This window comes from Anomaloglossus baeobatrachus, chromosome 7 (assembly GCF_048569485.1).
Source record: "Anomaloglossus baeobatrachus isolate aAnoBae1 chromosome 7, aAnoBae1.hap1, whole genome shotgun sequence".
Taxonomy (NCBI): domain Eukaryota; kingdom Metazoa; phylum Chordata; class Amphibia; order Anura; family Aromobatidae; genus Anomaloglossus; species Anomaloglossus baeobatrachus.
The window spans coordinates 162534661-162560024 of record NC_134359.1 but is presented as its reverse complement, the minus strand read 5'-3'; the positions used below and the strand labels follow the sequence as shown (position 1 = coordinate 162560024).

Sequence of the window (25364 nt, the reverse complement as noted above, 5' to 3'; positions counted from 1 at the left end):
AGTAAAACCCCTGAAAGACATCCTGCTTGTGTGGAGTTATTCTGCGCCTTGTGGTTCTACACACCTACACCGGGCCCTGGGGCTTGCCTCACTCTCAGGAGGCTATCCCAACTGACTGCACACACCATCAGCCCCAGGCGACCCTCAACCTGCAGTGGCGGTCCCCACTGACCGCAATACTGAGAGTGGCGTCACGACGAATAGAGGATTTCCTACCGGTGACAAGATCCAGACTGACAGCGGAGTCCCTGAAGGTAATGCACCGATACAGCGTTCTCGGGGCCTCACACCCCCTCCTCACAATGTCCCATGCATGCTGCTCCCTCCTCACAATGTCCCTTGCATGCTGCCCCCTCCTCACAATGTCCCTTGCATGCTGCCCCCTCCTCACAATGTCTTATGCATGCTGCCCCCTCCTCACAATGTCCCATGCATGCTGCTCCCTCCTCACAATGTCCCATGCATGCTGCTCCCTCCGCACAATGTCTCATGCTTGATGCTCCCTCCTCACAATGTCCCATGCATGCTGCTCCTTCCTCACAATGTCCCATGCATGCTGCTCCCTCCTCACAATGTCTCATGCATGCTGCCCCCTCCTCAGTGTCCCATGCATGCTGCCCCCTTCTCACAATGTCTCATGCATGCTGCCCCCTCCTCAGTGTCCCATGCATGCTGCCCCCTTCTCACAATGTCCCATGCATGCTGTCCCTCTCCATGAGCTCCTAATGCTGCCTTCCTCTTTTCCATAATGAGACCTTCATGTTGCCCCACTCATGCTAAGACCACCACACTAACGCTTATGCTGAGACCCCCCCCCCACACACTACCCCACTCTTGATATTGACTCCCCTACATTGCTCCACTCCATACTGATCCCACACATGCTGCCCCTTCTTCACAATGAGCTCCCAATGCTGCCCCCTCTTATTCTGAGTCCTTACACTCCCCCCACCCAATCGATTTTGTCATTGCACTATCCCTCATCCCTTGTCCTCTGTCTCTAGCATTAGCCCCTCTCTCCCACTCCCCCAGCATCAGCCTCTCTTCCCCAGTCTCAGCCTTTGCCTCCCCCCAGCCTCAGCCTGCCCCAGTCTCCGCCTCAGCCTCCCTCCAGCCTCCCTCCAGTCTCAGCCTCAGCCTTCCTCAAGTCTCAGCCTCAGCCTCCCTCCAGTCTCAGCCTCCCTCCAGCCTCCCCCCAGTCTCTGCCTCTGCCTCCCTCCAGCCTCCCCCCAGTCTCTGCCTCCCTCCAGCCTCCCCCCAGTCTCAGCCTCAGCCTCCCTCCAGTCTCAGCCTCAGCCTCCCTCCAGCCTCCCCCCAGTCTCAGCCTCAGTCTCCCTCCAGCCTCCCCCCAGTCTCAGCCTCCCTCCAGTCTCAGCCTCTGCCTCCCTCCAGCCTCCCCCCAGTCTCTGCCTCCCTCCAGCCTGCCCCCAGTCTCTGACTCTGCCTCCCTCCAGCCTCCCCCCAGTCTCTGCCTCTGCCTCCCTCCAGCCTCCCCCCCAGTCTCTGCCTCTGCCTCCCTCCAGCCTCCCCCCAGTCTCTGCCTCTGCCTCCCTCCAGCTTCCCCCCAGTCTCAGCCTCTGCCTCTCTCCAGCCTCCCCCCAGTCTCAGCCTCTGCCTCCCTCCAGCCTCCCCCCAGTCTCTGCCTCTGCCTCCCTCCAGCCTCCCCCCAGTCTCTGCCTCTGCCTCCCTCCAGCCTCCCCCAGTCTCAGCCTCTGCCTCCCTCCAGCCTCCCCACAGTCTCAGCCTCTGCCTCCCTCCAGTCTCAGCCTCTGCCTCCCTCCAACCTCCCCCCAGTCTCAGCCTCTGCCTCCCTCCAGCCTCCCCCCAGTCTCTGCCTCTGCCTCCCTCCAGCCTCCCCCCAGTCTCTGGCTCTGCCTCCCTCCAGCCTCCCCCCAGTCTCTGCCTCTGCCTCCCTCCAGCCTCCCCCCAGTCTCTGCCTCTGCCTCCCTCCAGCCTCCCCCAGTCTCAGCCTCTGCCTCTCTCCAGCCTCCCCCCAGTCTCAGCCTCTGCCTCCCTCCAGCCTCTTCCCAGTCTCTGCCTCTGCCTCCCTCCAGCCTCCCCCCAGTCTCTGCCTCTGCCTCCCTCCAGCCTCCCCCAGTCTCAGCCTCTGCCTCCCTCCAGCCTCCCCACAGTCTCAGCCTCTGCCTCTCTCCAGTCTCAGCCTCTGCCTCCCTCCAGCCTCCCCCCAGTCTCAGCCTCTGCCTCTCTCCAGTCTCAGCCTCTGCCTCCCTCCAGCCTCCCCACAGTCTCAGCCTCTGCCTCCCTCCAGTCTCAGCCTCTGCCTCCCTCCAACCTCCCCCCAGTCTCAGCCTCTGCCTCTCTCTAGTCTCAGCCTCTGCCTCCCTCCAGCCTCCCCCCAGTCTCAGCCTCTGCCTCCCTCCAGTCTCAGCCTCTGCCTCCCTCCAGTCTCTGCCTCTGCCTCCCTCCAGCCTCCCCCCAGTCTCTGCCTCTGCCTCCCTCCAGCCTCCCCCCAGTCTCAGCCTCTGCCTCCCTCCAGCCTCCCCCCAGTCTCAGCCTCTGCCTCCCTCCAGCCTCCCCCCAGTCTCAGCCTCTGCCTCCCTCCAGCCTCCCCCCAGTCTCTGCCTCTGCCTCCCTCCAGCCTCCCCCCAGTCTCTGCCTCTGCCTCCCTCCAGCCTCCCCCAGTCTCTGCCTCTGCCTCCCTCCAGCCTCCCCCCAGTCTCAGCCTCTGCCTCTCTCCAGCCTCCCCCCAGTCTCAGCCTCTGCCTCCCTCCAGCCTCCCCCCAGTCTCTGCCTCTGCCTCCCTCCAGCCTCCCCCCAGTCTCTGCCTCTGCCTCCCTCCAGCCTCCCCCAGTCTCAGCCTCTGCCTCCCTCCAGCCTCCCCACAGTCTCAGCCTCTGCCTCCCTCCAGTCTCAGCCTCTGCCTCCCTCCAACCTCCCCCCAGTCTCAGCCTCTGCCTCCCTCCAGCCTCCCCCCAGTCTCTGCCTCTGCCTCCCTCCAGCCTCCCCCCAGTCTCTGCCTCTGCCTCCCTCCAGCCTCCCCCTAGTCTCTGCCTCTGCCTCCCTCCAGCCTCCCCCCAGTCTCTGCCTCTGCCTCCCTCCAGCCTCCCCCCAGTCTCTGCCTCTGCCTCCCTCCAGCCTCCCCCCAGTCTCTGCCTCTGCCTCCCTCCAGCCTCCCCCAGTCTAAGCCTCTGCCTCTCTCCAGCCTCCCCCCAGTCTCAGCCTCTGCCTCCCTCCAGCCTCTTCCCAGTCTCTGCCTCTGCCTCCCTCCAGCCTCCCCCCAGTCTCTGCCTCTGCCTCCCTCCAGCCTCCCCCAGTCTCTGCCTCTGCCTCCCTCCAGCCTCCCCCAGTCTCAGCCTCTGCCTCCCTCCAGCCTCCCCACAGTCTCAGCCTCTGCCTCCCTCCAGTCTCAGCCTCTGCCTCCCTCCAACCTCCCCCCAGTCTCAGCCTCTGCCTCTCTCCAGTCTCAGCCTCTGCCTCCCTCCAGCCCCCCCCAGTCTCAGCCTCTGCCTCCCTCCAGCCTCCCCCAGTCTCAGCCTCTGCCTCCCTCCAGCCTCCCCACAGTCTCAGCCTCTGCCTCCCTCCAGTCTCAGCCTCTGCCTCCCTCCAGCCTCCCCCCAGTCTCAGCCTCTGCCTCTCTCCAGTCTCAGCCTCTGCCTCCCTCCAGCCTCCCCCCAGTCTCAGCCACTGCCTCCCTCCAGTCTCAGCCTCTGCCTCCCTCCAGCCTCCCCCCAGTCTCAGCCTCTGCCTCCCTCCAGCCTCCCCCCAGTGTCTCAGCCTCTGCCTCCCTCCAGCCTCCCCCCAGTCTCAGCCTCTGCCTCCCTCCAGTATCTGCCTTTGCCGCCTCCCCCCCCCCCGCATGCGCAGATCTCTGGTCTGCATTAGAGACACTCCCACGCTCCTTATGAATCCACTTACCTGCTCCAGTGCCCGCCGCCATCTTCCTGGCTCACGTGAGTATCCTCTTCTGACACCGGCTTCCATCACGGCGTCCTCCGCGGCGTCCTGCTGTGAGCTCTGCATGTGACGTCCACACAGCAGTGGACGCAGCACAGAGGAAGGAGCTGATTGGCGCGCGCCTGTGACCCCGGAAGTGCAGGCGCCGGCAGTTCCGGGGTCAATCAGCTCCCTGTGCTCGGCGGCCACAAAAAAAAAAAAATGTAAAAAAAAAAAAAAAAAAAAAAAATTTTTTTTTTTTTTTTTTTTTTTGCTGCCAGAAGGTGCCGCCCCTCACAATCTGCCGCCCTAGGCACCGGACCACGGGTGCCTAATGGTAAATACGGCCCTGGGAGGGATAGAAAGTGAAGCTTCCTTTACTGTCCTGGTAACCACAGAATACGGCCACTGTACCCACCTGCCCACTTTTGCCACGCTATTTAATTTGCCCAAAGAGCTGACTCTTTTTCTGCCATCCTAAAATTGTCTGGAATCCTAAGTTAGTGTTCCTTTGCTGCCAAGCGAGGTACAACACATGTGCATTCCATTTGTGGTACGCAATTTTACTTTACAAAAGTGCTGACACTTTTAGGGGCATAAAACAATTGTCTGGGATACTACCTTACTGTTCCTTTGCTGCCAAGCAAGGTACAACACTTGTGCATTCTACATTCCTTTCCATTTCTGGAACGCAATTATTAACTGCAGGTAGTCCAGCCAATCTGTGACGAAGGTGCAGGCATGGATATAATGTTGCCTTCATCCAATGGTGGTTCTCTCGAAGTCTGACAGCTCAACAATACCATCTGTTTCCACTTCCAAAATAAGTGACGACCTGCCAATCACACTCCCGCTTACGGGTAAAGGAGTGGAAGTTCAGTGTGAAAAAGCATGTGTGACTGCTGTCCCCACAGTCACAGAGGATGAAGAGCACGCAGATGCACTTGATGGGGCAGGTGGTGGTTGCATAGGCACGCTAGGCCGCATTGTAGCACAGTGAAATTCCCATTGCGACTTATGCTTCATTTTAAGTCGTGTACAGTGTGGGCTCCCCAGTATGCAGCAAAACCATGCAACAAGAAAAGGACTCTAGGCTGTTGGGTTGATAAATGATTGTTTAACTTTCAAAAAACAAACAATAAGAACCATGCATAAAATTGAAGTAATAGAACAATCTATTCTGTTGCCTACTACCTGCTAATCCCTCTGCGTAGCAGCAGTAAGGGTACCTTCACACTTAGCGATGCAGCAGCGATCCGACCAGCGATCTGACCTGGTCAGGATCGCTGCTGCATCGCTACATGGTCGCTGGTGAGCTGTCAAACAGGCAGATCTCACCAGCGACCAGTGAACAGCCCCCAGCCAGCAGCGACGTGCAAGCGACGCTGCGCTTGCACGGAGCCGCCGTCTGGAAGCTGCGGAGACTGGTAACTAAGGTAAACATCGGGTATGGTTACCCGATGTTTACATTAGTTACCAGTGTGAGCAGGGAGCAGGGAGCCGCGCACACTGAGCGCTGGCTCCTTGCTCTCCTAGCTACAGTACACATCGGGTTAATTAACCCGATGTGTAATGCAGCTACATGTGCAGAGAGCAGGGAGCCACGCACACTGCTTAGCGCTGGCTCCTTGCTCTCCTAGCTGCTGTACACATCGGGTTAATTAACCCGATGTGTACAGCAGCTACATGTGCAGAGAGCCGGAGCCGGCACTGGCAGCGTGAGAGCTGCAGAGGCTGGTAACTAAGGTAAATATCGGGTAACCACCTTGGTTACCCGATGTTTATCTTGGATACAGCTTACCTCAGCTGTCAGACGCCGGCTCCTGCTCCCTGCTCGCTTCATTTGTCGCTCTCTTGCTGTCACACACAGCGATCTGTGTGTCACAGCAGGAGAGCGGCTTTGAAGAAAACGAACCAGGGCTGTGTGTAACGAGCAGCGATCTCACAGCAGGGGCCAGATCGCTGCTCATTGTCACACACAGCGAGATCGCTAATGAGGTCACTGCTGCGTCACAAAAAGCGTGACTCAGCAGCGATCTCGGCAGCGAGCTCGCTGTGTGTGAAGCACCCCTAATTGTGTGTGTGTGCGCGCGAACACGACTAACCAGTGGCGCATCACAATAGCTTCCAAGTTATCTACCTAAACATAGACAAAACACATTACCCCCCCTGAATACCCTTGTTAGCTGAAGCCTCACAGATAAGGCAGATGATAACAGTGTGAATGCAAACCACACAGCTCTGCAACACAGTCATGGAAATCTTGAAAAGCAACAGTCAATGCAAACATGTGTCGCTGTCCCTCTATGATTTAAACTGTACGTGACAATTTGACAGTGCAGAGGCATCAAGTCTTATTGTTTATATAGTCGGACTACCCAAAACAGATATGTGTTTTGCTAATAAAACAAAGTGTTGCATGCACGCATTGCTGTCTGGGCACAGCCTACCGTACTTGGGTACTGTGATGTCCAGTTGCCAGAAATACAGACTTTACGCTCCTCTCACGGTAAACAGTATAGACAGCACTGGAAGAATGTCTGTCTGTGGCACAGGATGCTGCTCACTGGCGCTACGGTGCTCCTCATCAAAGTACAACACGACTCCCCTCACAAGTGAACAGTGTTTCCACGGTGGCTCCTTGCTGTAACACATACCTTTAGCTTTTCCTTCTGTTCATAGACAGCATCTCCAAGTCCACAAGACCAATTTACTTTTGCTATAGTGACCAAACAGACAAAGGCAGATCCAAAAAAACAGCAGCCCATTGTGTGTAGTCTGCAACAATGCATGCAATGAACGGCAAATAAGCATGTTGCATTGACAGTGGCTAAAGCTGAGCAATACACCTTCACGCTACCAATTCATATCCATGTGACACTTCATGGAGGAAGTAGTCAAAGATGTGAGTTTTTGCCCTCTAATTAGAGATTGTTGACAAATCTTACAGATTCCATGACTTGGGTGATCCTTTGCGATGTCTAAAAAGTCCCAGGCTAGCCAAGGCTTACAGCCCATGCGACCTGCATAGCCAACACGACTTCTGCTCAGAGGCAAAGTTGTGGCCCAGGATTCAGTTGTTGACGTGCTTCCAGTACTTTGTCTTTGGCCAGGAAGACGCAACGTAACCTCGTCGTCAGTAGCATCCTCCTCCACCTCCTCTGCTGACCTAATCGACTGGCTGACTTTGGTTTGACAGTAAGTGTGGTCTCCAACCTCATCAATCACCCTGTGTGTTTTCATTCCCCTCGTCCTGAGTCCTCCGAGACAACCTATTCCTGCCCTGACCGAACAGTAAAGTTGTCGATCCAATCAGGTATCTGTGTCTCCTTATCCTGTTCCCCATTGTCTCCACCAGGAGGATTTACTGTTTGGAAATGAGGGTGTAAATTAGGCTCAGCACCTTCTTCATCGGGGCCTGGATCCGACTCACAAAGCTTCTGGCCATCTGTGCAGATCATTTCCCCTGTCTCCTGGAACTCGCTACCTCAACACGTCAAATTATCTGCTACACCCGCAAGCTTCAAACGGAATCTGAAAACTCATCTGTTCAGAAATGACTATAACCTTCAATGACACCACCACCGTGCGTACCTGACGCCCAACCTACACCTCACCTACTGTCTCCTCCCAAAAAATCCTTTAGAATGTAATCCCACAAGGGCAGGGCCCTCTTCCCTCTGTACCAGTCTGTCTATTTTCACTTGTATATGTATTCTGTATGTAACCCCCTTATCATGTGACGGGGGTTACTCGATTGTGCGACACGTTCCACAAATTGAATGTGCCGCACATACGATGGGGGCAGTTTCGATCGCATATGATATCATATGCTTAATCATAACGTGTAAAGCAGGCTTTAGTCTTCATTTCGGGCTACTGCGCATGCTCCCACACTAAGTGCGAAAAGCCTCTTTGCACAGGTACTTGTGTGACGCCCTGGACCCCAGGGGTCAAAGAATAACATCACATACACACACACCCCCTCCCCTGGTCAGGAACACCCGTCAAACAAAACCCTTGTTGCCTCCTCCAGGGTCTGATGTCCACACCAGGTGGGGCGGAGCCAGGTGGTTGGTCCCACCCACCAAGGAGTTCACAGGCCTGGAGGTGGGAAAAGTAGTTAGTTGGAGTAGTTAGTTGAAGTTGGAGTTGAGGAGTGGAAGTGGAGACTTTGTGTGTCTGGGTCGGAGCCCAGGCACCAACAGCAAGGTCGGCAGACGGTGGTGGTCGTCTGCAAGCGTTAGTGGAAGTCTGCGGAACCGTAGGTCCGGGGTCGGGAGGTGGCCCACCGGTACCGAACCGGGGAGCGGATTAAAGATAAGCACCAAGGCAGGGTACTCAGACCCCGACTAGGCTCGGAAGCCGCCGTAACGGTCAAATTCTCTGACTGCGGTCTGGACCTCAGGGGTTCATTCCCAACCAAGTCCCGTCAGAAGGCAACAGCCCAACCCGTCCAGATAAGAGCCACAGCCAACGGCCAGAGATCCAAGGGCCAGCGCCTGTGGACAAAACGGGCTCTCCCGACACGTACAAGCTGGGGAGCGGACCACCCGTGGGAACCCATAGGGGAAAACACTTACACATAGGTGCAGGGAACGACAGCCACCATCAACCGGTCTGGGGGGAGTGAAGATACCACAGCCGATTGCGGGCCCCGTCCATCCAGCCATATGGTTTACCAGAGACTCTGTTCTTGACTACCTGAGTGAGTACACCAGTGCCATCCGGCACAGCGCTGCACCGTAACGCTGCCTTGCATCCACGCTGCCTCCCCGTATCAGCATTTGCACCTATCCCCTACTCACCAACTCCCCCAACCGGGGCCCCCGAACCAACAGCTCCTACCCACGGAGGGGCCAACACCTCAGCTGCTCTCCGCCATCACTCCTGGGAACCCCCGTCACCAGCAGCGGTGGTGCCCACTATCACCACAACCCCGTGGGTGGCGTCACAACCGACATCCCACCACCAAACCTCCCCCTTTTTACGCGTGGGCGAGGAGGCGCTGCTCGAGCCCCCGGATCCGGCCCCGTGCTCGAGCCACCGAGGAGCAGAAGCACCGGACCCGAGCGCCAGAGATTCCCCAGGCGAGCGGCGTTCTCAAAAAAACCCCTCCGCCCGCGACACTTGCACTCCGTGCCGGTTCTAAGTTCTGTGTTGTGCCTAGACAGCATGCTGAAGCTGATAGTCTTTTTTCGGAGACTGTATTTCATGCTATTGAGCATGCTCAGGCAGTTATTGCATCAGAGGCTAGGTCCGGTAATTAAGTCTTTGGCCCTGCCCCTGTTGTGGGGGGCCCATATAGACCACAGGGCATCAGGTGTCCTGACGATGTGGTCAGGCAACTCCCAACTGGCTTGCAGAGGCCTGCCCCTATGACTTGTCACCTCATTATTCTTGGTCAGACGATGACTAGTGAGGTGTTTGGGTCATGGCTACCATGAGGTCATCATGAAGTGGCGGTTCCAAATAGGACGCTAGTTATGCCACTCATGACGTGTCACTCTGCTTTTGTCTCCAGGAGGTGCATTGTGGTCCACCCTGGTTTGGGGCGGACCCAGGTTATAAAAGGGGCTGGAGCCAACAAGGAGGTGCACAGTCTTCTATTATGCTCCGAAAAGCACACCTCCATGTGTTGAACCCATTGCGGCTTTAGGCCATAGGTAGGCAGGGATAGGGCGATGATGCAGGCCGCCACCACAGTTGGTAATGCAGAACGGTTAAGACCAGCTCCTGTCCTACCAGTCCTGCTAGTGCAGCCCAGTGGCATTAACAGGCCTGCTGCTGCTGATGCACCTGCTGTCCACAGGTGTGGCCCCTACACACACGGACAGCGTACCCAATGGCCCCTGTGTTGTTAACAGGGATTTCCTGGGCTGGGTGGGCATGTGGACTCTGTGACGCTAACAGGGCTCCCACTCTCCAGATCCGAGTGGCGTCTAACTCGGTTCAGGCTACTATTAGTTTCATAGCCACACAACTCTGTATCCTCCACCTAACCTTCCAGTTGCCAGCATCTCCTTTTCCACCTGGGAGCATGGTGGACACCAACTGGAGATGGGGATATATACCTTTTTCTTTCTTTTCTTCTTAATTTTTTTATATAGCGGTAACATAATATATACCACCTTATCCAAATCTGCCATTCCCACAATAACAGATGTTGTTTCTTCAGCAAATGTTACTGTTGCTTAACCACTAAACCCACGGACACAAACTTTTTTCCCCTTTCCAACACACCTGTTCCCCTTTCCACCAGCATCTGTCCTTTTTCAACTCATTTTGTATATGACCAAAAGTGCAACTCTGCGGGGACACCGTACTCAATGCCGTCTCAGCACAGCAGCCAGCCCTCGGTCCCTCAGATGTGGACAAGTAAAAGACCATTTCCTCCTATCCATGACAAAGCGTTGAGATTCACTCTGTGTAGCTTCTGCTGATACTCCTTCATACGTGCGTCCCTTTCTATGGCCGGAATTATTTCGCAAAATTTTCTGTTGTACCGGGGATCTAACAGTGTGGCAACCCAGTAGTCAGCATTACTTCAAATTCGTACAATCCGAGGGTCATGTTGTAAGTAGTCCAGCAAGAAGGCGCTCATGTGTCTTGTGCATCCAGGAAGACCAAGTCCTTGGTGTGTTGGTGGCAGAGAGGTGAAAATAGTGCCTCCTTCCTCTGCCCTCTCCCCCCAACCTCGCACAATCGAAATGTGAGCAAGCTCTCACTCATCTGCTGAGTCTTCCATGCCCATCGCCAGTTCGTCCTCCATTTTTTCATGGGCTCCTGCACCTTCCTCAACAGTTTTGCTGATTCTATGCGCCCTTGTTAATCCCTCTCCCCCACCATCCCATGACTGCCGCCTAGGTGCCGCTGACGTCTGGACCTTGGAGATCTTGTTATTCCTTCCGCATATGACTCCTCCTGTACTTCCTCCCCTTCCTCTTGTTCCAACACCTGACTCCGAATAATGCTTACAGTGTGCTCCATCATGTAGATGACCAGAATTGTCATGCTGAGAATGGCATCGCCAGTGCTAAACATCTTCGTTGACATTTGTAAACTGTGTAGAAGGGTGCATAGGTCCTTGATCTGACACCACTTCAGCAGCGTGATCTGCACCACCTCTGGATCAAGTTAGCCCAGGGTATACGTCATAACGTATTTCAGCAGGGCTCGGCGGTGCTGCCACAGACGCTGCAACATGTGCAGATTCAAAATCCTGCATGCCGGAACATCGCATTTCAGGCGTTGAACCGCCAGACCAAAAGACTTCTGGAGCCATGAAAGTTGTTGAGCTGCTGGGTGCGAACGATGGAAGTGAGCACATAGCGAGCGTGTCCGCTGCACAAGGCCATGTAGGCCGGGATGGCGTTTTAAAAATTGCTGGAGAATCATATTCAACACGTGAGCCATACAAGGCACGTGTGTCACATGGGCCCTGACGAAGGCCCGCAACCAGGATTGCATCATTGCCGCACACGGCTGTTAAGTCACCACCGGAGTCCGCTCCATCAATTTGTACTCTGGTCGCCAGGTGACAACGTATTCCTTTCGTGCATAGTGCTGATGATGAGAAAGGAGTCGATGCCAGCGGCGCAGGTGGATGCAGGTTATGCTCACCCACTTGGCTGCGTTACCTTGACAGATGCAGAACCACAGGCTGAATGTAGGTGGTGGGAATCTCACAGATGAAGTACCATCATTCAGCTACAACCAATGGGAATACACCACACCCTTTTTTAGGCCCATCTTGTCTGCAGACCACTGCCAGACATAGCTATGAACCTCTGGTTACTGTTACCCCTAGTTCAGTTTTATGATTTTGTGTGCTTGTTACCTGACTACTTTTCCTGCTTACTGTTTATGTTCCTCGTTGGCCGATCCGCATTTCACCTCAGCTTGTTTTCTAATTAATTCCTGGCCGTCCCATTCTGTTCTTCTTCCTCAATTAATGTTTTGACCCTGCCTGACTACTATTCTCTGGAACTGCAGCCTTCCACAGGTATTGATCAACTTGGGCCCTGTGTAATTCCAAATCCCTGTATAGGGGTTAAAGGGTTTCAGGGTTCTGGGGGTCCTGCTTGGTGAGTGGTTTCCCTCTAGCCTATCCTTTACAGCCCATCTGAGTGTGTGAATCAAGGAAGGTGTTACACCGTGCTCTCTGCAGAAGGCCATGTAGGCCAGGATAGTGCTTTAAAAATTGCTGGACAACCAAGTTCAACACATGAGCCACACAAGGCACGTGTGTCACATTGTCACGGCGAAGGGCCGCACCCATGTTTGCATCATTGTTGCACCCGGCCTTCCCTGGCTGCTGGTTGAGTGGAGACAACCATTGATGAAACTCGGTCTCCAGAGCTAACCGTCCACAACTACTCAGCGGTGTGACTCACATTTCCCATACATTTCAAAGTAAACATTTGACCGCAAGATGGCATTGAGCTCTGCTGCCAGCATAGTAAGGAGGTGTGTTGGATTCCTTGTGCGCAGGTACAAGGAAGGGTGGCCTGACCCCACAGGGTTTGGGCCGAGGTGGAGGACCCAGCTGAGGTTGAGGAGGCAGAAGCAGTGTATTAACTTCTACATACAGAGGATGGATTGACACAACTCGTGTGGATGGCAAGACTTGTACAGGAGACCCTTCTCCATCTCTCCCCATAGTAACCCATTGCCCAGTCAGCAACATGTAACGCCCCTGTCCATGCTTACTGGGCCAAGTATCTGTGGTGAAATGCAGCCTGTCACACACAGTTTCTCTAAGAAGCGGTGATGTTTTGTGAGACATGCTGGTGTAGCGCGGGCACGCCTTTGTTGGAGAAGGAGCGGCGCCTGGGCATCGGCTCTTGGGGCACTGCAATGGGCATAAGGTCTCGAAAATCCTCGGTTAAAAAGGTTGGAAAGGCAGCATTTCGGTAGCCAACAGTTTGCAGATGTTGAAAGTCAACCTCTAAGCCATGTCATGCCCTTCTAAAAGCATGTAAAACACAGCAAGGGGACTCCAACCACAGTCTCCCTTGTTTCCAAAAATTGGTCCACACACACCCCACTTGACTGTCATCAGTTGACCCCCATTTTCAAGATGAAAAAGATGCTTTGCATGAAGCACTCTCAAAAATACACGTGCCTTTCGCCTCCCCTGGATGACCCAGGGGAAGAAAAGTCCTCTGAGAGCCATGACTTGTTCATCTTGGTTCTTTTAAACACAGCGAGGGGACTCCAACCACAGTCTCCCTCATTTCCACTAATTGGGCCACACACACCCCACTTGACTGTCATCAGTTGACCCCCATTTTCAAGATGAAGTAGATGCTTTGCATGAAGCACTCTCAAAAATACACGTGCCTTTCACCTCCCCTGGATGACCCAGGGGAAGAAAAGTCCTCTGAGAGCCATGACTTGTTCATCTTGGTTCTTTTAAACACAGCAAGGGGACTCCAACCACAGTCTCCCTCATTTCCACTAATTGGGCCACACACACCCCACTTGACTGTCATCAGTTGACCCCCATTTTCAAGATGAAAAAGATGCTTTCAATGAAGCACTCTCAAAAATACACGTGCCTTTCGCGTCCCCTGGATGACCCAGGGGAAGAAAAGTCCTCTGTGATCCATGACTTCCTCATCTAGGTGAACGTTAGTATGTCCACATTGTCAGTGGACAGACGCGTGTGCTTATCTGTCAGCACACCCCCAGTAGCACTGAAGACAGGCTCCGAGAGAACGCTGGCTGAGGAACACGACAAGATCCCCAAGGCGTACGTGGCGAACTCAGGCAATTTATCCAGATTGGAAGCCTAAAATGAGCAAGGCTCAAGTTGCACAGTAATGCCATCGATGTTCCCTTGCATATACTCATATATCTGTGTCTCGTCCTCTTTTTCCTCGTCAAGCTGTTTTGTTTTTGCATGAGAATTTGTTCTTGTTACTTTCCCATGTGTTTGTGTTGTGAGTTGTTTGTCACCTTTTGGACATCTTTGAGGGTGTTTTCTAGGTGTTTTTATGGGTTTGTGATTGCCTCCCATTGTTTCCTATGGGGTTCGAGCAGTTCGCCGAACCGGTTTGCCGAACCAAACCCGAACGCGACCGCCGTTCAGCGAACCAAGCTCGAGCCGGACCACGACCGGTTCACTCATCTCTACTGATAACACACTCACTCCCATATTCTCCAATCCTGATGTCCTGCCAGCGAACCTGGTAGAGAGGTTTTTCCACTGGCACAGACGTTCAGACCTTAGGGTGAGGCAACTCTCAAAGGATACTCATATTCCCTCACTGGATGAGCTCCCCATGAGATTATCATGACTTGAGTATGATCAGTTGCGGTCCTTTCTTGAGAAGTGGAAAGGGGGGAGTGGCACTCCTTCCTGGTACTGCCCGCACCATTTGAAACTTACAGTACAGACCAAAAGTTTGGACACACACTTTCTCATCTCTAGAACAACTGTTAAGAGGAGACTTTGTGCAGCAGGCCTTCATGGTAAAATAGCTGCTAGGAAACCAATGCTAAGGATAGGCAACAAGCAGAAGAGACTTGTTTGGGCTAAAGAACACAAGGAATGGACATTAGACCAGTGGAAATCTGTGCTTTGGTCTGATGAGTCCAAATTTGAGATCTTTGGATCCAACCACCATGTCTTTGTAGAAAAGGTGAATGGATGGACTCTACATGGCTGGTTCCCACCGTGAAGCATGGAGGAGGAGGTGTGATGGTGTGGGGATGCTTTGCTGGTGACACTGTTGGGGATTTATTCAAAATTGAAGGCATACAGAACCAGCATGCCTACCAGGGGCGTAACTACCGTAATCGCTGAGGTCGCGACTGTGACCGGGCCCGGCACCTTAGGGGCCCGCTCTGCAGATCAGCAAGCAGCTCCTTTCTGTGAAAGGAGCTGCGCTGATCTGGCACAGACCACGCGGCCGCTATATGACTCAGTGCCTCCGCCGCTGACAGTGGGCCCCCCTGCCCATTGTCAGCGGCGGCACTGGGCCCCCCTCCCCCGTCATCACGCAGAGCAACAATGAAGAAGCGTGGAGCATCCCGTGTAGCTCCACGCTCCTTCATTCTCCCTCTGTGCCGTCACTCCTGTGCGTCCGCTGTGCTCAGACTCAGAGCACAGAGCGCAGGACGGGGGGACACCGACCGCAGCTGCAGGGGAACAGAAGAGAGATGACAGAGCAGCGGGGAACGAGGACACGTGAGGACAGCAGCGGGGGAACGAGGAGACAGGTAAGAACTTGTTTTGTTTTTTTTTTTTTTTTTTTTTTTAATCAGTGCATACCGGGGGGGGGATGCATGTGGGGCTGCCAGCAGTTTACATAGAGCATGGGGCAGTATACATGAAGCATGGGAGGCTGCCAGCAGTATTCATGGATTCATGGAGCATGGGGGGCTGGCTGCATTATACATGGAGTATGGGGGCTGTCAGCAGTATACATGGAGCATGGGGGAGCTGCCAGCAGAATGCATGGAGCATGGAGGGGCTACCAGCAGTATACATGGAGCATGGGGGGGGCTGCCAGCAGTATACATGGAGCATGGGGGCTGCCAGCAGTATACATGGAAGAATACAAGGCACTCCCAAGGTTGGCTGCAACGTGTGATTTATTTAATGTGCATAACAACAAAAGAACGTTTTCGGTCCATAGACCTTCCTCAGTAAGCACTGTATACAAAAATAACAATGATCAATATATGATATCAAAAAAATAAAAACATAAAATGTATACAATACAAAGGAATTTTTCAGTGAAAATCGTGAAAAATAATAATGATAATAATTCTTATATAATAAGCAGTATTTGATTCACAAGAGAAACATATCTTGATATTTAGAAAATTATGTATGAAGGAAGAAAAAAGGAGGGGAAAAAAAAGGAGGAGGATAACAAAGGAGAAGAAAAGAAGAAACGACAAAAAACGAAGAACAAGGGGAGGGAGAAAAGGGAAAGAAAAGAAAAATTGAAGAGTGAGAAGTGAGCTGAAAAACAGAAAAATAAGGGGGAGGAAAGGGCAAGTATATGGAATGATGGATGGGGTAAGAGTATAGGTGTAAATTATATACATAGGGGAGCCAATAGAGGATGACAAGATGGGGCATGAATGTGGTAAGAAAATGTAAATATAAATGAATAACAAGAAAATAAGTTATATGGGGTGGTTCAATGTAGGAACAAGTAGAGATTGCAAATGTGGTGTGTGTTGAGGTCAAAAGAGGGAGAAGATGAAAAGAGGGAATGGAGAGCAGAGTAGCATAAAAGATGTACTAAACATAGTGTACAAAGGAGATTAGAATGGCAAAATTTTAATATAAACAGATAATAGATAGATGGATAAGGGCAACAATGATATGGAGATATGTGTATGAAGTGAATGAGACATTGGAATGGTGCATGGAAGGGGTTAAGAATAGCAGAATTCAAGACGGAGGAGATTAGGAGAGAACGCAAGGAAGAACAACATGCCAGAAGTGGCATATGAACGGAGGATCTATCTGTAATGATTAGGTGTGGGAGATGCATTAGATATGATGTATGGAAGGGGTTAACAAAGTAACAGAATTTAGGAAGCAGGAGATTAGCAGTATACATGGAGCATGGGGGAGGCTGCCAGCAGTATACATGGAGCATGGGGGAGGCTGCCAGCAGTATACATGGAGCATGGGAGGCTGCCAGAGGTATACATGGAGCATGGGAGGCTGCCAGCAGTGTACATGGAGCATGGGAGGCTGCCAGCAGTATACATGGAGCATGGGGGGGCTGGCTGCATTATACATGGAGCATGGGGGGCTGCCAGCAGTATACATGGAGCATGGGGGGACTGCCAGCAGTATACATAGAGCATGGGGGGGACTGCCAGCAGAATACATGGAGTATGGGGGGGCTGCCAGCAGTATACATAGAGCATGGGGGGGACTGCCAGCAGTATACATGGAGCATGGGGGGGCTGCCAGCAGTATACATGGAGTATGGGGGGGGCTGCCAGTAGTATACATGGAGCATGGGGGGGCTGCCAGTAGTATACATGGAGCATGGGGGTGCTGCAAGCATTATACATGGGGGGCTGGCTGCATCATACATGGAGGCCTGGGGTGAATTATAATGCATGGAGTACTATGGGAAATGCATTATAATACATGCAGGACTATGTAGCTGCATTCTAATATACGAAGGGTTATGTGGGACACTTTATACAATATGGAATGCTATGCAGGGGCCATTATTGTATTTGGGAAAACTATATACAAGGGGGGACAAAGATACAAGGAGGGGATGGGAACGTTTTGTGCTGAGGGAAAAGGGCTCTTTCCCTCAGCACCCAGCTTTGCCATGCTCTGATATGGGAAAGCTAGGTGCTGAGGGTAAGATGTATAGCAGAGCATGGGGAAGCTGGGTGCCGAGGACAAGATGGATATCAGAACATAGGGAAGCTGGGTGCTGAGGGAAAGAGCCAAGTGTCAGCGTCATTATGCTATACCCCAAATGTCGGTGTACGTAGAGGGGGGCCCAGGTCCGAACTTTGCACCGGGGCCCATCAAACTCTAGCTACGCCACTGATGCCTACCACAGCATCTTACAGCGGTGTGCTATTTTATCCGGTTTGCGTTTAGTTGGACCATCATTTCTTTTTCAACAGGACAATGACCCCAAACACACCTCCAGGCTGTGTAAGGGCTATTTGACTAAGAAGGAGAGTGATGGGGTGCTACGCCAGATGACCTGGTCTCCACAGTCACCAGACCTGAACCCAATCGAGATGGTTTGGGGTGAGCTGGACCGCAGAGTGAAGGCAAAAGGGCCTACAAGTGCTAAGCATATCTGGGAATTCCTTCAAGACTGTTGGAAGACCATTTCCGGTGACTACCTCTTGAAGCTCATCAAGAGAATGCCAAGAGTGTGCAAAGTAGTAATGAAAGCAAAAGGTGGCAACTTTGAAGAACCTAGAATATAAGACATATTTTCAGTTGTTTCACACTTTTTTAAGTATTTAATTCCACATGTTTTAATTCATAGGTTTGATGCCTTCAATGTGAATCTACAATTTTCAGAGTCATGAAAATAATGAAAACCCATTGAATGAGAAGGTATGTCCAAACTTTTGTTCTGTACTGTATTTTTTCAGGATTTACCACCCTCCCATCTGATTTCACTGATATATAGTTATCTTAATCAGCACTTTTACCTTTCTGATCCTGATTTCATTCAGGATTGGGAGAGGGGATTGAGAAACACTTTTTCAGCAGACGACAGACAAAAAGCCTTTCTTTTCACACACAAAATGTCAGCGGCAGGGTACACTCAGTAGTGAAATTTCAAGATTCTGGCTCGGTGGTATTTATGCCCAACTAAAATTCACAAATTATGTCCTTCATGCTGGCGCTGCGGAACTAAAAAGGGGATATTTGGTGGTAGTGTAGTAAAATAAGGCCATTTTGGACAACAGTTTTTAGGGCCCACACTAAAATTACGGGAATCCATGTTCAGCCCTCCCCTCAGGTGGCTATCTTGTTCATCTTACCGGGCTTTATAGGAGCTCAGAAGCGGGGTCTTCTCAAGTTCTCCTTGACAGCAGCCAGATCTGTTATACCAAGGTATCGGCATAAACCAGATACCCCACCTATAGAGGAGTGGCTCAAAGAATTCTCAGATATAGACCTCATGGAAGAACTTGCTGCTAAGGCTAATGACACCAATGATAATTATATAAAATCTGGCAGCCCTGGATCCTTTCCAAAGAGACTCCGGACGTCCTAGTGTTAAGGTACCGTCACACTAAGCAACATCGCTAGCAACATCGCTGCTGAGGCACAACTTGCTAGCAATGTTGCTTAGTGTGACATTCAGCAACAACCTGGCCCCTGCTGTGAGGTCGCTGGTTGTTGCTGAATGTCCTGGCCATATTTTGGTTGTTGCTCTCCCGCTGTGAAGCACAGATCGCTGTGTGTGACAGCGACAGAGCAACAACTAAATGTGCAGGCAGCAGGAGCCGGCTTCTGCGGACACTGGTAACCACGGTAAACAGCGGGTAACTAAAAAGCCCTTCCCTTGGTTACCTGATATTTACCTTCGTTACCAGCGTCCACCGCTCTCACGATGTCAGTGCCGGCTCCCTGCTCCCTGAACACATAGCCAGACTACACATCGGGTAATTAAGTTTATATTTACATATGCTTGAGTAGCTACTACATCACACTAAATTGTACAAACTTAAAATAAGATAACAAGATAACGTACAGCTATACAAGTTAGGGGTGCTTCACACACAGCGAGCTCGCTGTCGAGATCGCTGCTGAGTCACGCTTTTTGTGACGCAGCAGTGACCTCATTAGCGATCTCGCTGTGTGTGACACTGAGCAGCGATCTGGCCCCTCCTGCGAGATCGCTGCTCGTTACACACAGCCCTGGTTCGTTTTCTTCAAAGGCGCTCTCCCACTGTGACACACAGATCGCTGTGTGTGACAGCGAGAGAGCGACAAATGAAGCGAGCAGGGAGCCGGAGCCGGCGTCTGGCAGCTTCGGTAAGCTGTAACCAAGATAAACATCGGGTAACCAAGGTGGTTACCCGATATTTACCTTAGTTACCAGCCTCCGCAGCTCTCACGCTGCCTGTGCTGCCGGCTCCGGCTCTCTGCACATGTAGCTGCTGTACACATCGGGTTAATTAACCCGATGTGTACTGTAGCTAGGAGAGCAAGGAGCCAGCGCTAAACAGTGTGCGCGGCTCCCTGCTCTCTGCACATGTAGCTGCATTACACATCGGGTTAATTAACCCGATGTGTACTGTAGCTAGGAGAGCAAGGAGCCAGCGCTAAGCTAAGCGGTGTGCGCTGGTAACTAATGTAAACATCGGGTAACCATACCCGATGTTTACCTAAGTTAACAGTGTCCGCAGCTTCCAGACGCCGGCTCCGTGCAAGCGCAGCGTCGCTTGCATGTCGCTGCTGGCTGGGGGCTGGTCACTGGTCGCTGGTGAGATCTGCCTGTTTGACAGCTCACCAGCGACCATGTAGCGAAGCAGCAGCGATCCTGACCAGGTCAGATCGCTGGTCGGATCGCTGCTGCATCGCTAAAGTGTGAAGGCACCCTTACTGATCTCCTTAAACCCTATGTAAAGATAACATTAATATTGTACTACAAAATCACCAGATTCCTGTTAACACAAAAAAAGTAAAATTTTGTAGGCCAGTGATTTTTCTTTTAATTGTATTTCAATATATGGTATTTGAAATATTGTATATGGGAACAAACCTGGACACCTCCTTGAGATACAAATTTCATATCTTTAGCTTCAAGAGCTAACTTTAAACAAGTTGTTTGTCCCCAGGCCTCAGATACCCGTATGAGAAGCTTCAGAGCTCTTTCTTCATCTTTTCTATAGCTCTCAGTAAAGATACCTGCATATGAGGGAAAATATATTAGTTCATTACCAATACATCAGGATTTTCTTGATTTTCTTAATTTTTCATTAAAACTAAAAATATGGCACGACTATTTAAAGGGAACCAATCACCAAGATTTTCTTATATAACCTAAAGCCAGTGCTATACTGGCATTATCAGGCTGAGTCTATACATACCATTAGTGGTCAGCTTGGATGTTTAGCTTTTGAAATCCAAGAAAGTAAAGGTTATAAAATCGGCAGCTGCTTGAGTGACAGCAGCTGAAGATCAGATACTATCAGGGGGAATTCATAATTATTAGGGATGATCGAATACCCTATTATTCGCTCCGCCGAATATCCGACGAATACCTCGCAGCTATTCGAGTATTCACGAATATCCGACGCCCAATGCAAGTCTATGGGATACTCGAATAATTTTATGTTGGACCCGTGGGTGACCTGTGGTAACCGAGGAAAAGGCTGAAATGGATGGGAAAAGGCAGAAACAGTATGGGCACAGCCTGTAGAAGGTGCCTCACTGCATTTCTGCCCCCTCCCGATTCATCCAAGGTGACAGGACGCACACAAATGCGCCGCCCGCATTCACCCTTTTCCTCTGATTTCTGTCGTATGTGCCATGACACATGCAACAGAAAACTACTCCCCAGGTCCAGCTAAGTCCCCCCCCATACCCTCTTGGTGTCTCCCGCATCCCTCCTCCTTCACAATGAACGCTGGGCGCATGCGCAGAGCGCGGCTGTCAGCTCAGCTCAGCTTCCTGTGTTCAGTGAGAATGAGCTGTGGAGCTGTGCTGGCTGCATGCACTCTGCTGCTGTGACCCGGGGAGAGTGGGTGCAGATTCATTGCACCCACACTCCTCACATGGAGGGTCTTCACTCCTAGAAAATGATGGACACGTTCCCTGAGCATGCCCCCATATTGTAGAAGGTCCAGAGTCATCGTGGGACTTCCAAAATGGATTACAGGAGATTTTTTATTTTTCTTTACAATAAATTGATGAAAGAGGGAATGTTTTGGGGAGTGTTTTTTCAAATAATTATTTTTCTTGTCGTCTATTTTTTTCTACTTTTATTACTGACAGTTTGTGATGTCGGGTATCTGATAGATGCCATTATACCGCCCCGCACTCGGCTGCAGCCGATCCGCTCGGATCCGGGCTCATGTGTCGGTGGCTCGAGCGCCTCCGGACCGGGGGTCACTTCGCTCTGCAAGGGGGCTGACGCTTTGAAGGGGGGTTTTAGATTTAAAGTTCGTGGGCAGGGGTGGTGGCCCCGGGACCCATTTGATGTGATGCGATGTTTGTACTCGGCGGGGCAGGGCGGCGCGTGGCCCGAGGGCACTGTGGTACTCACTCTGATAGATACACGGGAATCTCTGGTAAACCAAAAAGATGGTGGTCAGTGCCCGCAGCCGGCCGCTTCAGGTTTCCCAAACAGGCTGGTGTTGTCCGCCTTTCTCCTGCACCTCTTTGTAGCTGTGGACAGCCGTGTCTTAGCAACGGGAGTCCTGCTCCCCGGCGTGTATGTCGGTAGAGCCCGTTTGCCCGCAGGCGCTGGCCCTTTGGATCTCTTGGCCTGAGCGGTGGCCGTTAAACGGAATCGGTGGGCTGTTGCCTTCTTTCGGGACTTGGGTGGTAAAGGACCTAGAGTCCAGACCTCAATCAGTTAATTAACGGGGTCCGGTAGTTTCGGGACCGCGTTTCAGGGTCTGAGTACCTCCTCGTGTGCTCCGGTTTCCAGTCGGTTCCTCGGTTCGGTACCGGCGGGCCACTACCCTGTCCCGGTTACCTACGGTTCCACCAGGCTGTCTTCCCAGCTCCTGCACCACCATCTGCCCCCTAGCCAAAGTGCCCGGGCTCTGACCCAGGACACTGGACAGATTTACTCCTGTCACTTCCACTGTCACAACTGCTCTCCTCCTCTCCTCAACTCTCCCTAAACTGATCTGTCTGGTTCTCCTGCCTCTGGGCCTGTGAATGCCTAGGTGGGCGTGGCCAACCACCTGGCTCCGCCCACCTGGTGTGGACATCAAAACCAGAGGGAGGTGACTAGGGTTTGATAGGTTGGCTGGTGTCACCTTATTTGGGAATGGGTGTTGTGCAAGGGCCTAACTGTGACTCCTTGGCTAGTCCAGGGCGTCACGCCATGACATCACCAACTGCTGGGCTTGATGTCAGGTGACATTACACATCTGGTATCAACCCCATTTATTACCCCGTTTGCCATCGCATCAGGGCAACGGGATGAGCTGGGGCGAAGCGCCAGGATTGGCGCATCTAATGGATGCGCCACTTCTGGGGTGGCTGCGGCCTGCTATTTTTAGGCTGGGACCTACCCACCCTGAGAATACCAGACCACAGATGTCCGTTTTACCTTGCCTGGTGAACCAATTTGTGGGGAACCCCATTTTTTTTTATTATTATTATTATTATTTATAAATAATTATAAAAAAGAGCCTGGGGGCCCTCCAAATTGGATCCCCAACCAAGGTAAAGCTGGCAGCTGTGGTCTACAGGCTGCAGCCATCTGCTTTACCCTAGCTGGCTATCAAAAATGGGGGGACCCCACATCGCTTTTTTTTGGCTAAATACATATGTGTTTGACATCGGTCTGCCAGTCTATCTATCCATCTATCCTTTTTTATCTATCTATCTATCCATCCCTCTATCTATCATCTATCTATCTATTTATCCCTCTATCTATCCCTCTCTCTCATCTCTCTCTCTCTCATCACTCTCTCTCTCATCTCTATCTCTCATCTCTCTCTCTTTCATCTCTCTCTTTCATCTCTCTCTCTCTCATCTTTCTCTCTCATCTCTCTCTCTCTCTCATCTCAAATTCAAATTCAAATATGCTTTATTGGTAGGACCAAAATTCAATTAGTGTTGCCAAAGCAAGAGAAATACAGTAAGTGTGGTGGGAGGGGATCAGGGTTATGGGGAGTTGGGGGCACAATTTGGGCTCTGAAAGTCCATTTAGGGGCCTTATGTTCCCCTCAGCTTATGACATGTGGAGACATATTGGGCGGTGAACTCCACCATTGATTCCTCTTCCCCCAGTAGGATGCGGAGTTTCATGTCCTCGTCCATGGATGGAAAGTCCAGGGTATGGGTGGTAAATTTCTGGAAGTGGGAGGCCCTCACTGCTGAGTATTTGTCACAGTGCAGCAGGAAGTGTGCCTCGTCCTCCAGAGCCCCCTGCTGGCAGTGCTTGCACAGTCTCTTCTCTCGCGGCTTGTATGTCTGTTGGTGCCGCCCTGTTTCCACCTCTAGGCTGTGGGCACTCAGTCTGTAGAGGCTCAGGGTCTGCCTGTCTTTGGAGTGGCATAACCTTTCCAGATATGGGGCCAGAGTGTAGTCCCTCCGCAGTGACCGGTAGATGGTGAGTTTCTGGGAGTTCTCTAATTCACTCTTCCAGTCCTCTATGTATTGCATCTTGTGGCTCTCTGAGATCTCTTTTATTTGGGCTTTTGTCAGGGTGTGTTGCTGACTTTGGCTGTACTGGCTGCCGGGGTTCCTGGCTTGCTCTGGGCTCTGGTTCAGCAGGGCTTTATGATGATAGGAGCTGGGGTTGCTGTTCTGTATGTGCGCCTGGTGCGATAGCGCCCTCTTGTGTATACTGAGCCATAAGGGGTATCGGCCCAGCTCTGCCCGACAGGCTATGTTTGAGGTGCTGCGATGGACTTGGAGGAGATATTTACAGAACTCCATGTGGAAGACTTCAGTTGGGCTGGAATCCCACTTTGTGTGGTCTGGGTAGGTCACTGGGCCCCATACCTCGCTGCCATATAGCAGTATAGGGGTGATGACGCTGTCAAATATCTTGAGCCAGACTCTCAACGGTGGTTTGAGGTGGTACAGTTGTCGTCTGATGGCGTAGAAGGTTCTGCATGCTTTTCCTTTCAGGGCTTCTGCTGCTTGCTTGAGGCTCCCGTTATTGCTTAGCTCCAGACCGAGGTAGGTATAGCTGCTGGTTTTCTCCAGCGTGGTGCCATTTAATGTGAAGGAGGGAGAGTTTATTTTATTCTGGTTCCTCTTTTGAAACACCATGACTTTGGTCTTCTTTTGGTTGATGGGAAGCGCCCATGTGGTGCTGAATGTTTACAGTACTGCCAGGCTATCTTGGAGGCCTTTCTCGGTTGGGGAGAGTAGCAGGAGGTCGTCTGTGTACAGCAGGAACTTCACCTCTCGGTCATGCAGACTGAGGCCTGGAATGGGGGAGGACTCTAGAGCTATTGCTAGTCCATTTATATAGATGTTGACTAGAGTTGGGCTTAGGCTGCAGCCCTGTCTGACCCCACGGCCCTGTCGGAAGAAAGCCGTCCTCTTCCCGTTCACCTTCACGCTGCACCGGTTCTCAGTGTATGAGCTCTTGATCACGTCGTAGGTTCTGCCACCTATTCCACTTTCCAGAAGTTTCAGGAAAAGGCCTGGATGCCAAACTGAGTCAAATGCCTTTTTGAAGTCCACGAAACATGCAAATATTTTCCCCTGTTTTTTGCCATGGACGTGGGTCTTGATGAGGCTTTGCAGGGTGTAAATGTGGTCCGTGGTGTGGTGGTTTGGCATGAACCCAGCTTGGCGTCTGCTGAGAATGTCACCCTGGGTGAGGAAGGTGGTAATCCTTTTATTAATGATGCTGTTAAACAGTTTTCCCAGAATGCTGTTGACACAGATCCCTCTGTAGTTTGCTGGGTCATATCGGTCTCCATTCTTGTAGATGGGCGTTATGAGACCTTGATTCCAGCTTTGAGGGAAGTAGCCGGCACTCAGGACGTGGGTGAATAGTTTAGCCAGTGCTGTATGTATTTCTGGGGAACTGTATTTGATCATCTCAGGCAGGACGCCGTCTCTGCCCGCAGCCTTCTTACATTTTAGCTGTTTGATTCTGTCTTTTATTTCCAGCACACTGATTGGTATGTCCAGAGGATTTTGGAAGTCCTTGATTGTCTCCTCCATGTCCCTCAGTTTAGTCATTAGATGCTCTTGTTCTGGGGTTAGGTCGTCTTCTGGGATATTCTTGTAGAGGCCCTTGAAGTAGCTGTGCCAGATGTTGCCATTTTGAATGCGG

The 25364-nt window shown here is 51.9% G+C and overlaps 1 protein-coding gene across 5 annotated transcripts in view; it reads right to left on the bottom strand.

The window, feature by feature from the left end:
* TRPM2 (transient receptor potential cation channel subfamily M member 2) overlaps nucleotides 1–25364 on the bottom strand; it is a 2537250-nt gene that overhangs the window by 1438992 nt on the left and 1072894 nt on the right. For all 5 annotated transcript variants that reach the window (XM_075317785.1, XM_075317788.1, XM_075317787.1 and 2 more), the window contains one exon: nucleotides 20142–20287. In XM_075317785.1, the coding sequence (XP_075173900.1) occupies nucleotides 20142–20287 (146 nt within the window). The remainder of the gene's footprint in view (nucleotides 1–20141; nucleotides 20288–25364) is intronic.